The sequence below is a fragment of the Suncus etruscus genome, chromosome 7 (assembly GCF_024139225.1).
Source record: "Suncus etruscus isolate mSunEtr1 chromosome 7, mSunEtr1.pri.cur, whole genome shotgun sequence".
In the NCBI taxonomy this organism is placed as follows: domain Eukaryota; kingdom Metazoa; phylum Chordata; class Mammalia; order Eulipotyphla; family Soricidae; genus Suncus; species Suncus etruscus.
Genome location: NC_064854.1, coordinates 80,328,165 through 80,342,504, shown reverse-complemented (window position 1 = coordinate 80,342,504; position 14,340 = coordinate 80,328,165). Strand labels below are relative to the sequence as shown.

Sequence of the window (14,340 nt, the reverse complement as noted above, 5' to 3'; positions counted from 1 at the left end):
TGGGTCAGCTGCATGCAAGGCAAAAGACCTCCCACTGTGCTATATCTCTGTCTCCAAGAAATCAATCATTTTAAAGGGGTTGGAGAAATAGCACTAGTAGCAGGGCACTTTTTAGTATTTGGCTGACCTGTGTTTGATTTCTGGCACTGCATGTAGTTCCCCAAGCCCTGTCGTGTGATCTCTGAGCATAGAGACTAAAATAAGCTCAGAGTATAGCACTGTGTGGCTGAAAAACAAAACAAAACAAAACAAAACCAAAAAGCATCAACCAAAATTAATAGTTTTAAAGACTGCCAAGCATTTTTAAAAGTATTGAACTACTGTGTTTTTTTGTTTCTGTCTTTTTTCCCTCATCAACTTAACTAGAACTAAATGTTCTAGATTTCTCTTTTTTGTTTTGTTCTATGCTAGCTGTAAAAGAAATGTTTTCATGAAAAGAAGACTGATAAAGCTTCTCCAGGCTATCGAGTTGCTCACTTGCTTTCTTGCTTGATGTGCTGACTCTCCTTGTTGGGGACAGCTGGGTCTGCAAGGATTTTAGCTACCACTGATTGTCAACTGCATTTGTTACTCCAAATTTGGCCCCTCAATGTGTTCATCACATCACTTTCTTTTTCTGTCACAGCACCTTTTTTCCCTGGGGGTGTATTTGTTGAAGTGAAAACCTGTGACTAAATATGTCAGTTTCTTTTGCAGAGCATCCCAGTGATTTATGATAGAAGCTCTTAAGTGAAGACATATGTTTCAATGTCTCCTGGAAATTTCAGAATACTCCCTTACGTTCTACTTTTTACTCCTTAGTCTTTTATTCAATTTGCGTTTTTCTTCAATTGCGTTTTTCATTTTTAGATGTTTGTACTGCAAAGATCCGACTCATCATAGCCTTACATGACCAGTTTAGGCAGTTTCCACAATTACAAAAAAAATAAATGTAATAAATCTGTCACTCCTTATGAGTCATCATGGTTTTATTTCACATATAAATACTCATATGATCCCTGGAATGCTATTTTTTGTTTGTTTGGGGGCCACACCTAGAGATACTTAGGGGTTACTCCTGGCTCTGCACTTGAATCACTGCTGGTGGGAATGGGGTAGCATGTGGTGTCAGAGATCAGAAACGTGTTAGCCGTGGGCAAGGCAAATGCCCCACTGCATGTACTATCACTCAGGTTCTGATATGTGATCTCATTTAGAAATAAAGTCTTTGCAATAGCAATTTATGCAGTTAAATTTAGGTCAGTGGAGTGAACTTTCAGTTCACTTTCAGTGGAGTAACTTTCAGTATGAAAACATTGAGATAGATTCAATTGAAAATAGAACATAAAGTCAGATTCAGAACCTGAAATTACATTGACACTATCCTAGGGATACTAACAAATACTACACTTAGACTTAAGGAAGACAAATTCTCCCCTTAGAGATTTTTAAAAGAATAAGACCATATAAACTCCTTGACTGTTTAAATGGTTGGTAGTGGTGGCAACTTTTATTTATTTCTCTTAAATTGTAGTCTTAGAAACTGCAACATTTTTTCATTTTTTTACAATTTTAAATATTTTACAAAATTTTTGTTGGCCTAACCATCTAGATTTGGGTCATTAAGTCATTAGTTACTTACAGCTTTGTAAAACTAATACTGTCTTCTAGCTCTATTTTACATATTTAATATCAGTTTTTTCTCAGGCACATAAAATATTGATAAAATAGAATACAAAGTTGCAAAGAGGTTGGTTGTGAGGAAGCTGTTGATAGATGGCCAGTTTAATGAAGTCATGAAAATCAAATTGCAATGGTTCAAGGGGATGAATAAAAGAGAAGATATTGAAGGGATTGAAAAAAGACAACTTGCAACCATGATTTGGGGAAGAGAAATAGAAAACTTTTTGCCTGTGAGTACACAAGAAAATCAAATGGAGAATATTTTGTAGTTAAGGTAAGTAAAAGAAGTTAGTTACAGCGAATACCTCCACATTTAGAATATAAACTCATGTTAACAATCCACAAAAAAATGCACATTGAAAACAGAACTTTCCCAGGAGATAATAAACTGGACCCTCTCTCTGTCTACAATATTTAGATTTCATATGCAAAACATTCTTTTGTTTTGTTTGGGGCCACAACCAGTAACACTCAGGGGTTACACCTGGCTATGTGCTCAGAAATTGCTCCTGGGTGATGAATCAAAATCTTACTCCTGGTGGACCTGTGGTGAGTGTGGGACTGCTTCCCTCCCACCCCTGACCATGAGTGTACACCCCTGTGCCTGGAACCTGTGGACCTGTGGTGAGCTTGAGACTGCTCCCATCCCCCTCACCAACCTTGAGTGCACACCCATTTGCTACTTGGGACCTTTGGACCTATGGAGAGCTTGGGATTGTTCCACTTCCACTTCCCAGTGACTCTGAGTGTGAGCCCCTCTGCCTGGGAACAGCTAGAGACAGCCTGCCCCCTTCCCCAGACCACAAAATGTGCGAATGCCCTAGATAGTCAAACTTTCACCACATAGGCCCAGTCAGCACAAACTTAACAGTCAAGTTCCCCAGATAATTCACAGCCCATAAAACAGGATAGCAAAACATTGAAGCAGTTTGTAATATCCCTATCATACTTAGACAAAATACTTGGCTAATAAAAAATAAAATAAAAATAAAATCTAAATTGAATATACCCTCAAGCATCTCTAATACAATCAGTACAGCAGACAACTTTATTAAACAATAAGAAAACTCAACACTGAAAACCACTAGATGCAAAAAATTTGGGTAAACTAAGAAAGACATTAGCAGCTGGGGAAACAGAGAAATCCTATTAAGGTTCCAAGTCCACCAAAACACATGAACCCAATAGAAGAGAATCTAAAAGCAACAATGAATACCCTAGCAATGGAAATCCAAGAATCACTAACCTGTGAGATTAAGAAATCCATAGATGAACAATTCAGCAAAATCAAAGAATAACTTTTATAACAGATGAAAGAATCCATACAGTTGTAACTAAGGGAAATAAGAAACATGTTAACAAGCCATAATAGCAGAATTACAAACAAGAATTAATAGAGGAACTTGAGGAAAAACTACAAAATAACAATGACAAAGAACTCAATAACAGAGCAAGAGATGAAACATTGGAAGAAAAAGTTAGAGACCTAATGAACAAAGATAAAAGAAATAGCCTACAAAATGTCATAATTCCAAAAGAGGAGGAAAAGGGGAAAGAAGAAGAACAAGTAGTGAGAGAATTAAGAGCAGAGAATTTTCCCACCCTTTGGAAAGAGACACCATTATAATTCCAGGAGGCAAAAACTGTCCCTAATAAAATAGAACTGAAAGACCAACACCAAGACATATAGTAATCCAACTGACAAAAAAAAAAAAAGAGAGAAAGATGAATTCCTTAAAGCAATAAGGTAGAGAAAAACCCTCAAATACAAGGGAAGGGATGTAAGACTAAAACCAGACCTCCCATTAGAAACATTCAAGCAAGAAGAGAGTGGAGTGACATATTTAAATTACTAAATGAAAGAAACTTCCAACCTAGAGTACACTACCCAGAAAAACTCATATTTATGAGAAGGAGAACTAAAAACATTCTTAGACCAAAAAAAAAAAAAAAAACAACCCTCATGCTATTTGCACTAACCAAACCATCTCTAAATGAACTCCTCAAACACCTGATTGTAACAACAACCACTCTAATACAATAGCACAACAAACCTATTTGGCAATAATCTTAAATGTCAATGGGTTAAATTCCCTCATTAAAAGACACAGAGTAGAAGAATGGATCAGGAAACAAAAACCAGATATCTGCTGCCTCCAAGAAACACACCTAAAAGAACAGGACAGGCACAGGCTTAGAATTAAAGGATGGAAATCAATTATTCAAGCCAACAGAAAAAAAAAAAGCTGGGACAGCCATTCTTATATCAGACCGAATTGCATTCAACCTTAAGAAAGTGCTCAGAAACCAAAAGCGTCACTACCTACTGATCAGGGGAACATTAAACCAAGAAGTACTAACGCTGATTAATATTTATGTGCTGACTGAAGAGCCAGCAACATATGTAAGGCATATGCTCACAAATCTAGAGAAACATGTAGAAGGAAATGTGATAGTAGAAGGGAATTTCAGTTCTCCACTATCACCACTAGACAGATCCACCAGGCAGGAAACTAGCAAAGACTTAAGAGCCCTTCATGAGAAATTAGAGGAAATAGGACTAATGGACCTATACCAGGCTCTTCACCTGAAGAAAATAGAATAAAAAGATTCCTTGAGATGAATGATAATGAAAAGACAAGTATCAAAATCTGTGGGACACAGCAAAAGCAGTAATTAGGGAGAAACTCATAGCAATACAGACCTATGTCATGAGAGATAAAAATGACAAAATCAACAGTTTACAAGGACACGTGAAAGATCTGGGGAAAAAAAACAACAAACAAACCCGAACAGAACCAGAAGAAAAGAAATAATAAAAACCAGAACAGAAATAAACAACATAGAAACAAAGAAAACAAAAAAAAAATCAGTGAGACCAAGAGCTGGTTTTTCGAAAAATAAACAAGATAGACAAGCAGCTGGCAAGACTCATAAAAAAGGGGGGGGTGAAACACCCAAATAAATAGAATCACAAACGAAAGGGGAGAAATGAGAAATTACAACAAAACTCCAAGAAATCCAACACTTATTATAAGGACTTATTATGAAAAACAATACTCAGTTATGCTAGAGAACCCTGAAGAAACCTACAGATTTCTGGAAAAATATCTCCTGAGACTGAATAAAGAGAATATAGAAAGCCTAAACAGTTCAATCACATCTGAGGTAATTGAAATAGTAATTAAGAAACTTCCCCAAAACAAATTTTATCAAACACTCCAAGAATTACAACCACTGATTCTCAGGCTTTTCCAAAATATTGAAAAGAAAGGAATCCTTCCTAACTCCTTTTACAAGGCGAATATCACACTCATTCCCAAAGTGTCGGCCAAGAAAGAACTACAGACCAATCTCACTGATGAACATAGATGCAAAAACCCTCATCAACATCTTAGCAAACAGATTCCAACCGTATATCAAAAAGATTATACACCATGACCAAGTAGGTTTCAACCCAGGGTTGCAAGGATGGTTCAACATACCCAAATTAATGAACATCATACACCACATAAACAAGAAGAAAGACAAAAACCACATGATCATATCAATCGACACAGAGAAGGCATTTGACAAAAGTCAACACCCATACATGCTGAAAACACTCAAAATTGGGCTGAAAGGAATGTTCCTCAAGATAGTTAAAGCTATCTATAAAAAGCTCACAGCCAACATCATCCTTAATGGCAAAAAATGAAAACTTTTCCACTAAAGTCAGGAACTAGGCAAGGCTGCCCACTTTCCCCACTCTTATTCAACATAGCTTTAGAAGTACTAGCAATTGCTATCAGACAGGAGAAGGAAATTCAAGGAATCCAGATAGGGAGAGAGGAAGTCAAATTATCTCTGTTTGCAGATGATATGATGATATACATAGAAAACCCTAAAGAGTACACAGTATAACACTTAGAAACAATAAACCAATACAACAATGTGGCTGGCTACAAAATCAATAATCAAAAAAAAAATAGCATTCCTCTATACAAATAAGAACTAACAAAGTGGAAGAAAAAGACATTAAGGATTCGATCCCATTTAAAACAGTATCTAAAAATAGCAAGTATCGGGGCCGGGCGGTGGCGCAAGAGGTAGCTAGCCTTGGACAGGACCGCGGTTTGATCCCCTGGCGTCCCATATGGTCCCCCAAGCCAGGAGCGACTTCTGAGCACATAGCCAAGAGTAACCCCTGAGCATCACCGGGTGTGGCCCAAAAACCAAAAACCAAAAAAAAAAAAAAAATAGCAAGTACCGTTTTTTCCGGCATATAAGACGACTGGGCGTATAAGACGATCCCCCAATTTTGCAGTTAAAAATAGGTTTAGGCCTATATTCACTGTATCAGACAGAACATTCCTGTGCTGCAACTGTATGTACCACAGTGAGACAATCACAACAAGCAAAGTTTCAAAGGTTATACTGTAATAGACTTCCTCTCTGACTCTGGCCAACCTGAGCAGGCTTTTTACAGTGTAGATTCGGGTCCAGAACATTGTCTTATATGCATGCATAAAAAGCCTGCTTGGATGGGCTGAGTTAGAGAGGCGGTCAATTTTCATTTAGCAGCATATTGAAATATTTTTGGGATATACTCAGCATATAAGATTACCCCCAATTTTTGGTTGACTTTTTTTTGTTTCAAAAATCATCAATATATATTCAAAAGTCATTATATGCCGAAAAATATGGTACCTAGAAATCAACTGGACAAGAGAAGTGAAAGACCTCTACCATGAAAACTTCAAAATGCTCCAGAAAGAAATTGAAGAGGACCTAAGGAAATGGAAGAACATCCCCTGCTCATGGATAGGAAGAATCAACAAATTCAAAATGACTATCTTACCTAAATGACTATGTAGATTTTAAGCCCTGTCCAAATTCAGACACCATTTTTAAGGAACTAGAACAATCAATTATAAAGTTTATTTGGAATCACAAAATGCTTAGGTTAGCCAAATCCTTACTGAAAAACAAGAAACTGGGTGGCATTTCTTTACCTAATTTGAAACTGTATTATAAAGCTGTAGTCATCAAAATACCATGGTACTGGAACACAGACAGAGTATCAGACCAGTGGGTTAGAAGAGAATATTCACAGATATACCCACAAGTATACAGTCAACTAATATTTGACAAAGGATCCAAAACCTGAAACGGAACAAAAACAGTCTCTTCAACAAATGGTGTTGGAACAACCTGTAAGAAACTAAAGATTTATCCATACCTCACACCTTACACAAAAATGAACTCAAAATGGATTAAAAATCTGAAAATCAGACCTGAAGCTTTATAGTTCATTGAAGGAAAAATAGGCAGAGCAGTACAAGACTTATACTTCAAAAAGGTCTTTGATGATGTATTGTCAATGACAAGAGTAATAGCATCAAACTTAAACAAATAGCACTATATGAAACGAAGTGTTTCTTTTGTCTGGCAAAAGAAACACTGGATAAAATTAAAAGACAGCTAACAGAATGGGAAAAATCTTTACACTCGACACATCAGACAAAGGATTGATATCTAGGATATATCTAGTATATCTAGGATATACTCAGAAAGGTGAACCTCACAAAACCCACTAAAGTCATAGAAAAATGTGGAGAAGAAATAAATATTTGCTTCTCCAAGGAAAACCAACAAATGGCCAAAAGACACATGAAAACATGTTCACCAACGTTCATCATTAGAGAAATCCAAATCAAGACAACAATGAAATACCACCTAACACCAGTGAGGATGGCACACATCAAAATTAATGGGACCAATCTCTGTTGGCGAGGATGTGGTAAGAAAAGATCTCTCATCCTCTGCTGGTGGGAATGCTGCCTGTTACATCCCCTATGGAAATCTGCATGAAGGATGCTTAATAAACTCACAATTGAGCTGCCATATGATCCTGCAATTGCACTACTGGGTATCCACCCCCAAGACGAAAGAACATTCATTCCAAAGTATGTATGCACCTCACTATTCATTGCAGCACTATAGCTAAGAATTGGAACCAACCTCGATACCCAACTACAGATGAATGAATCATGAAGATGTGGTATTTATACACAATGGAGCATTACACAGCAGTTAGAAATGATACAATCATAGATTTTGTAGCAACATGGATCAATCTTCAAAATATTATGTTAAATAAAGTAAGACAGAAGAAGGATAAATAAGAATAATAGCACTTCTTTGAGGTATTATAACACATACCACATCAACATACAGTAATCCATGAACAAAAACAAGGGTCGAAAGTGTAAAAACTCCAAACACCGTAGGTGCCAGCATATGATCCAGCTATACCACTGCTAAGGATATACCCTAGGAACACAAAAACACAATACAAAAATGCCATGTGCACACTATATTCTTTTCAGCTCTATTAACAATAGCTATAATCTGGAAACAACCTAGATGCCCAATATGCACAATGGAATACTGTGTAGCCATCAGGAAAAATGAAGTGATGAGATTTTCCTATACATTGGGTGAACATGGAAACTATTATGCTGAGTAAAATAAATCTGAGGGGAAGAAATAGACACAGAATATCCCCACTCATCTGTGTAATTTAAGAAAAATAAAATACAGTATGGTAACAATACCCACAGACAATAGAGATGAGGGCTGTAAGGACTGACCCATGAAAAGAAGCTTACCACAAAGAGTTGTGAGTGCTGTTAGAGATATAACTACACTAACAACTATTGTACTAATGGTAGTGAACAAGAGAAATAGAATGCCTGTCTCGAATAGAGACAGGGGGTGGGGGGATGGAGATAGGTTCATTGATGGATTGATGGTGAGAAGAGGAGTTTAGTTTTTATTTTGGGGCCACAGCTGGTGATGCTCAGAGGTTACTCCTGACTATGCACTCAGAAATTGCTCCTGGCTTAGGGGACAATATGGGATGCCAGGAGAACAAACTGCAGTCTATCCTAGGTTAGCACATGCAAGGCAGATGCCTTACTGCTTGTATCACAACTTTGGCCACTTACAAACATGTTTGTAATCATGGTGTTTAAATAAAGATATTATAAAAGAAATTGGAAGTTTGAGATTATGCAGGCACAACCTCTAAAAATTCAAAATATAAATTAAGAAAATGTTACCATAGCAATGAAATCTTCCTGAGTGGAGATCGTGAGTGCATTCTGAATTATATTCATAGAAATAAAATGCATATTTTAGAGATGCGAGAGAAGGAAGATGATGAAACACAAAGCTGACTGTGAACTGGAATGATGACAGCTTAACTAAATATATCCAAGTTGTGAAGGTGACTAATGACATGGAACAGACTATCTTAAATTGTTTTAACTTGGGGCCAGAGAGATAGCATGGAGGTAGGGTGTTTGCCTTGCATGCAGAAGGATGGTGACTCAAATCCTGTCATCCTATATGGTCCCCCGAGCCTGCCAGTAGTGATTTCTGAGCATGGAGCCAGAAGTGACCCCTGAGCACTTCTGAGTGTGACCCAAAAACCAAAAAAAATTGTTTTTACTAATGAAATACAAAAATTTATGTTCATTACAGAACATTAAGATTGAAGTATACATAACACATTTTCTTTGGGAAATATGTCAGTACATAATTTGTCAAAAATTAAATTAAATAAAGCACTTAGCATAGTGCTAGACACATGGTGAATGGCCATTAACTGACAATATACTGACTGCTATTATTGGTAGTAGCAGAACTGGCATGATCACTTTATTGGCTTTATTTCTTTCTATATTTACAAATAAAAATTTTAGATATATTTTTTTAAAAACACGCTTCTCTTTTTGCTTTTCTTATTGTACAAATTTTTTTCAATTAGCTCCAGGGAAGAACTCCTGTCAATGTCATCTCCCAAGGTCCAACCTACATGAAAAATTAATTTTTCCTTAATTTGTATTTCCATAACACTTAGTACATAATTACATCATAGTGCTTAGCACATTGTTTTATAGTTTTTAAAGTTGGTGTAAGGCAGGCCCACAACTTTGAAAAAAAAGTTTGAAAAAACTGTTTGCAGTCCCCAACTTTGAGTTTTGAGCCTTTGAGCTTTTCAGATCTTAGTTACTGGGCCTTCAGTTCCCTGTGCCTGCTACATGTTACGCACTCAGTATAGCATACCAAACTCAGCTGAATTATTTGGAAAATTCAATCATGTGAAAAATTCATTTCCCAATAATGCCATATATATGAAGTGTGACTGATGAGCAATGCCTCCTATATAGAATTTGAGATTGGCAGACTAATATGAAGACTAAATAAGGGAAAGCAAGCATTTTTCCAAGAAAAATAGAGCTTTAGATAAATATCAGAGCACTCATTTTACACATTAAAATGAATAATAATAAATAGTTGAAGTGAGAAAAATCGTGTGAATAATATAATTTTTAAGAGTTTAAATCCAAGATAAGTGTGAATAGTTGACATAACACATCTTTCTTTATTTGTATATGACTACATCACATCATCAAAAAATGCAGACATGTTGGCTAATAGATTATCTAATACATAAAAATATAATAAACAAACTATAAACATATAAATAAATACAATATATTATAGTGTTTATTATGTTATTTTAATTTATATTCTAATATATTAATACTTAATTTTAAAACAGCATTGTTATTTAGTATTAAAAATGTAACATTCCGGGGGCCGGGCGGTGGCGCTGGAGGTAAGGTGCCTGCCTTGCCTGCGCTAGCCTAGGACGGACCGCGGTTCGATCCCCCGGCGTCCCATATGGTCCCCCAAGAAGCCAGGAGCAACTTCTGAGCGCATAGCCAGGAGTAACCCCTGAGCGTCACAGGGTGTGGCCCAAAAAAAAAACAAAACCAAAAAAAAAAAAAGTAATATTCCACACTTTATCTCAGAAGAAAAATAGTAACATATTTTACTAAGTTCAATGAGTGGATTGAGATTTATTTACAAAAACAAACAAACAAAAAATCACTTCTCCAAGTTGCCATGTTCACACCAGAACAACTCCATAATAAAAAAAATCATAGGTACACTGGCTACGCAACTGAAAACTAACAACAATCAAAAATAGAGAATGGGCCAAGCCACCATTCTACCAAATCTATGCCTGCTGATCCATCATCCAGAATCAACATTTTGCTTATGCCCTGCTTCATCACCCTTCTACAATTCTCTGTAGGAACACCAGTCGAGTGCAGGCAACTTAACCTTGCATCCTCCTTCCAGGAAACCTGGCAGCTGCAAACACACCCCTAAAACCCACAGTATCAGTAATATACTGAACAACTTCATTTTTTGATGCTGTCACCACTATAGGAACATACCAATTTAACGGAATAGACAGCTAACAAGAGCTTACTAAACATTCTGCCATTGTATTTAATTGCTTCATTAAATACAATAATTCATTAAATAAAATAATTTTCATAAATGTGCTTGCTAATATACTTCTTTTATTCTATTTTGTTTAAAATTTTCCTTCTCTTCTTTTTTCTTTTTTCTTTATATTCTTTTTTAAATAAGCTTGCTATGGCTTATATGGAAACAAATATATTATGGTAAATTCTGTCAATTATATGATGTTTTTTCCTTAAAATTAAAAAAACGACTCACTACATACAAATAGCTTCTCTTAGAGATAAAAGTATAATACATATTTCTTTGCCTTAAGGCCTGTTACTGCTCTGAAAGTAACAATGAATATAAATTAATTTATTAAAATGTATCCTTTCAAACAGTATTTTATTGAAGATTGAGTACTATTATCTCAAAACAGTCCATTGCCAATAATTTTAAGGAAGAGTTGGTAAAGTAAAATTGATAATGGGGCCGGAGCAGTGGCACAAGAGGTAAGGCATCTGCCTTGCACGCGCTAACCATGGTCCGATCCCCCGGTGTCTCCTATGGTTCCCCAAGCCAGGGACGATTCTAAGTGTATAACCAGGATAACTCCTGAGCATCACTGGGTGTGGACCAAAAAACCAAAAAAAAAAAATGATAGCAAATTAAAACCTTGCCAATATTGTGTATTCTGATATGCAATATCCATTTCTTAGAAGATGTTTTAACAAGTAGACTTTCAAATACATTTGAACTCAGAAACATTTTATTTATTGCTTTAATGAATAAAACTATTATTCTGCAGAACAGCCAATTTAAAAAACTCTTGGCATACTAGAGAAAAGTGGCAATCTTAGGAATTAGATTCATTCATCAAGAAGAGATAATTTCCTTACAGAAGGAACATGATAGAAGAAGCATGACTATCTTTAATATTACAGATCTGAAAGAAGGGCATGGTTTTTAATAGAACCAGATATAATGAATGGAGGTTAGGATAAAATGGACTTTATTTCAATAAAATATTTTTAAAATATTTTAAAATGTTATGACTTTTTCAGCAAAGAATGGATAATCACTTCTGAAATTTATTTGCCATTAACTTTTATACTGAATTAAGGGCAGAAAATTACCACTAAGATTCTATTATAACTCTTCTGTCTGATGACTCATTTGCTATAATTACCAACTTATCTACTCACATATCTTATGTATCAGACATATGTAAAACAAGCACTCTACCACTGAGATCATATCTATCTATGTGAAATCAAAGCCTCATGTATATGACATATGCCTCATATGAAAACATGCTACAATATATGTGAAACATGCACCTAGATAGACATATCACCTATCAATGCAAACATAATATTTTACTTCGAAATACACAAAACAAAGAAATAATTTATTATGCATATGTTTTATTAGGAAAGGTAAACTTCTCTTCTTTAACTTATAAAACACACAGTGTTTCAAAACACTTTAACTAAAAAATTCATGTCTTGCATGAAATGTCTTGCATATGGCCAACTAGGTTCAATATCCAGAATCCTATAATGTTCCCTGAGACCTGCCAGAAGTGAATGCTTAGTACAGAGCCAGGAGAAAGACCTGAGCATCACTTGATGTGGCCCTAAATCTAGAAGAATTATAAGAGATAAATTTAAATGTTCATATATTTATAATAAACTGAACATTTTAATACTTAAAAATGATGAAACAAAAATCTTGTAAAGCAAACATGGGAAGCCTAAGACTTCTATGAACATTAGCATAACATATGAAAAAATTGAGAAATGTATAATTGGTTTTTCAAATCAATTACTTATTCCTTTGCTTTTTACAAGTTTTAAATGTCATTACTCTCAAAACAAAAATGAATTAATATAGTACCTGGATTAAATCATGTATACTATCATAATTCAATGTTTACTATGATAATAACTTAATATAAAGTTGATACCTATTAGTGTATTCCTTGATGATCTGATATATGCTTATCTTAATTGTTTCATTTTCAAATCGATTGTTACTCCGGTCTTTGTATATTCGAAATTCAGCTGCCGTTACTGCTTCTCCATGAGGAATTTGAGTCAGATCAAACCTGAATTCTTTGTAATGCCTTCGCTGATGAGAAAAATCCTTGTCTCTTTCAACTGGTTTAAAAAAGAATAGGAAGGAAAACAAAGTTAGTTTTTTATACAGCATGAAAATGTTAATGGGACAAAAGATATATCAGGTAAGGCACTTACTTGTCTTGCACACAGTTAACCTGATTTTGATTCACTGGCATTCAATACAGTCCCCAAGTACTGCCAGAAGAAATTAGTAGAGTCAAAAGTAAACCCTGAACAAGGTTGGGTGTTGTAAAAAAACACAAAAATATAAATGACGGGGCCGGAGAGATAGCATGGAGGTAAGGCGTTTGCCTTTCATGCAGAAGGTCATCGGTTCGAATCCCGGCGTCCCATATGGTCCCCCGTGCCTGCCAGGAGCAATTTCTGAGCATGGAGCCAGGAGTAACCCCTGAGCACTGCCGGGTGTGACCCAAAAACCACAAAATATATATATATAAATGACAATTACTCCAGCTTTCAAAAATGAGAATAAACAGTAGTCTATTTTAAAAAGTGGGAAAATACTAAACTAGAGACTCATATGTGTTTCCAGTTGAAGGAAATTCCACAGACCAAAAACCTTTTGTTCAATAGCAATATAACCTCTGTGGTTTTACATCAATTCCTGGATTCTAAGTGAAAGGCTCTCTAAATAAGTTATTTATTTATTTATTTATTTTGGGCCATGTCCATTTGATGCTCAGGGGTTACTCCTGGCTATGCGCTCAGAAAATGCTCCTGGCATGGGGGGGGGGAGGGGACCATATGGGACGCTAGGGAATTGAACCATGGTCCATTCTAGGCTAATGCTCGCAAGGTAGACACCTTACCTCTAGTGCCACTGCTCTGGCCCCTAAATAAGTCTTTTAAAGTGAAGGTTGTAAAATGATTACTACCGTATTCCCACAAAAATAAGACATCCTCTGAAAATAAGACCTATTTATAGGTTTCCTTCTGGGTGAAATATAAGGCATCATCTGAAAATAAGCCCATTCCCCCAGGCTCTGTCTCATTAAAAAAAAAAACCAAGTTACCATAAACTGGTTGCTAGAGCCACTTCGACTGGTGTCTATAGGACTTACAGTTTCTCTGGTTTGTGTTGACAATTACAATACTGCCATACCATATAGAGGTAATAAATTTTCTTTATTTTCATTTAACAATAAGTATGTACCATATTCTTCTTCATGTAAAAATAAGAAATTCCCTGAAAATAACACATAGACAATCTTTGGGAGCAAAA

General features: G+C 35.7%; 1 protein-coding gene across 2 annotated transcripts in view; it reads right to left on the bottom strand.

Moving 5' to 3' along the window:
- Positions 1 to 14,340, bottom strand: part of BMP5 (bone morphogenetic protein 5) — a 161,636-nt gene that overhangs the window by 81,452 nt on the left and 65,844 nt on the right. For both annotated transcript variants that reach the window (XM_049776899.1, XM_049776900.1), the window contains exon 2: positions 12,944 to 13,136. In XM_049776899.1, coding sequence (XP_049632856.1) covers positions 12,944 to 13,136 — 193 coding nt within the window. The remainder of the gene's footprint in view (positions 1 to 12,943; positions 13,137 to 14,340) is intronic.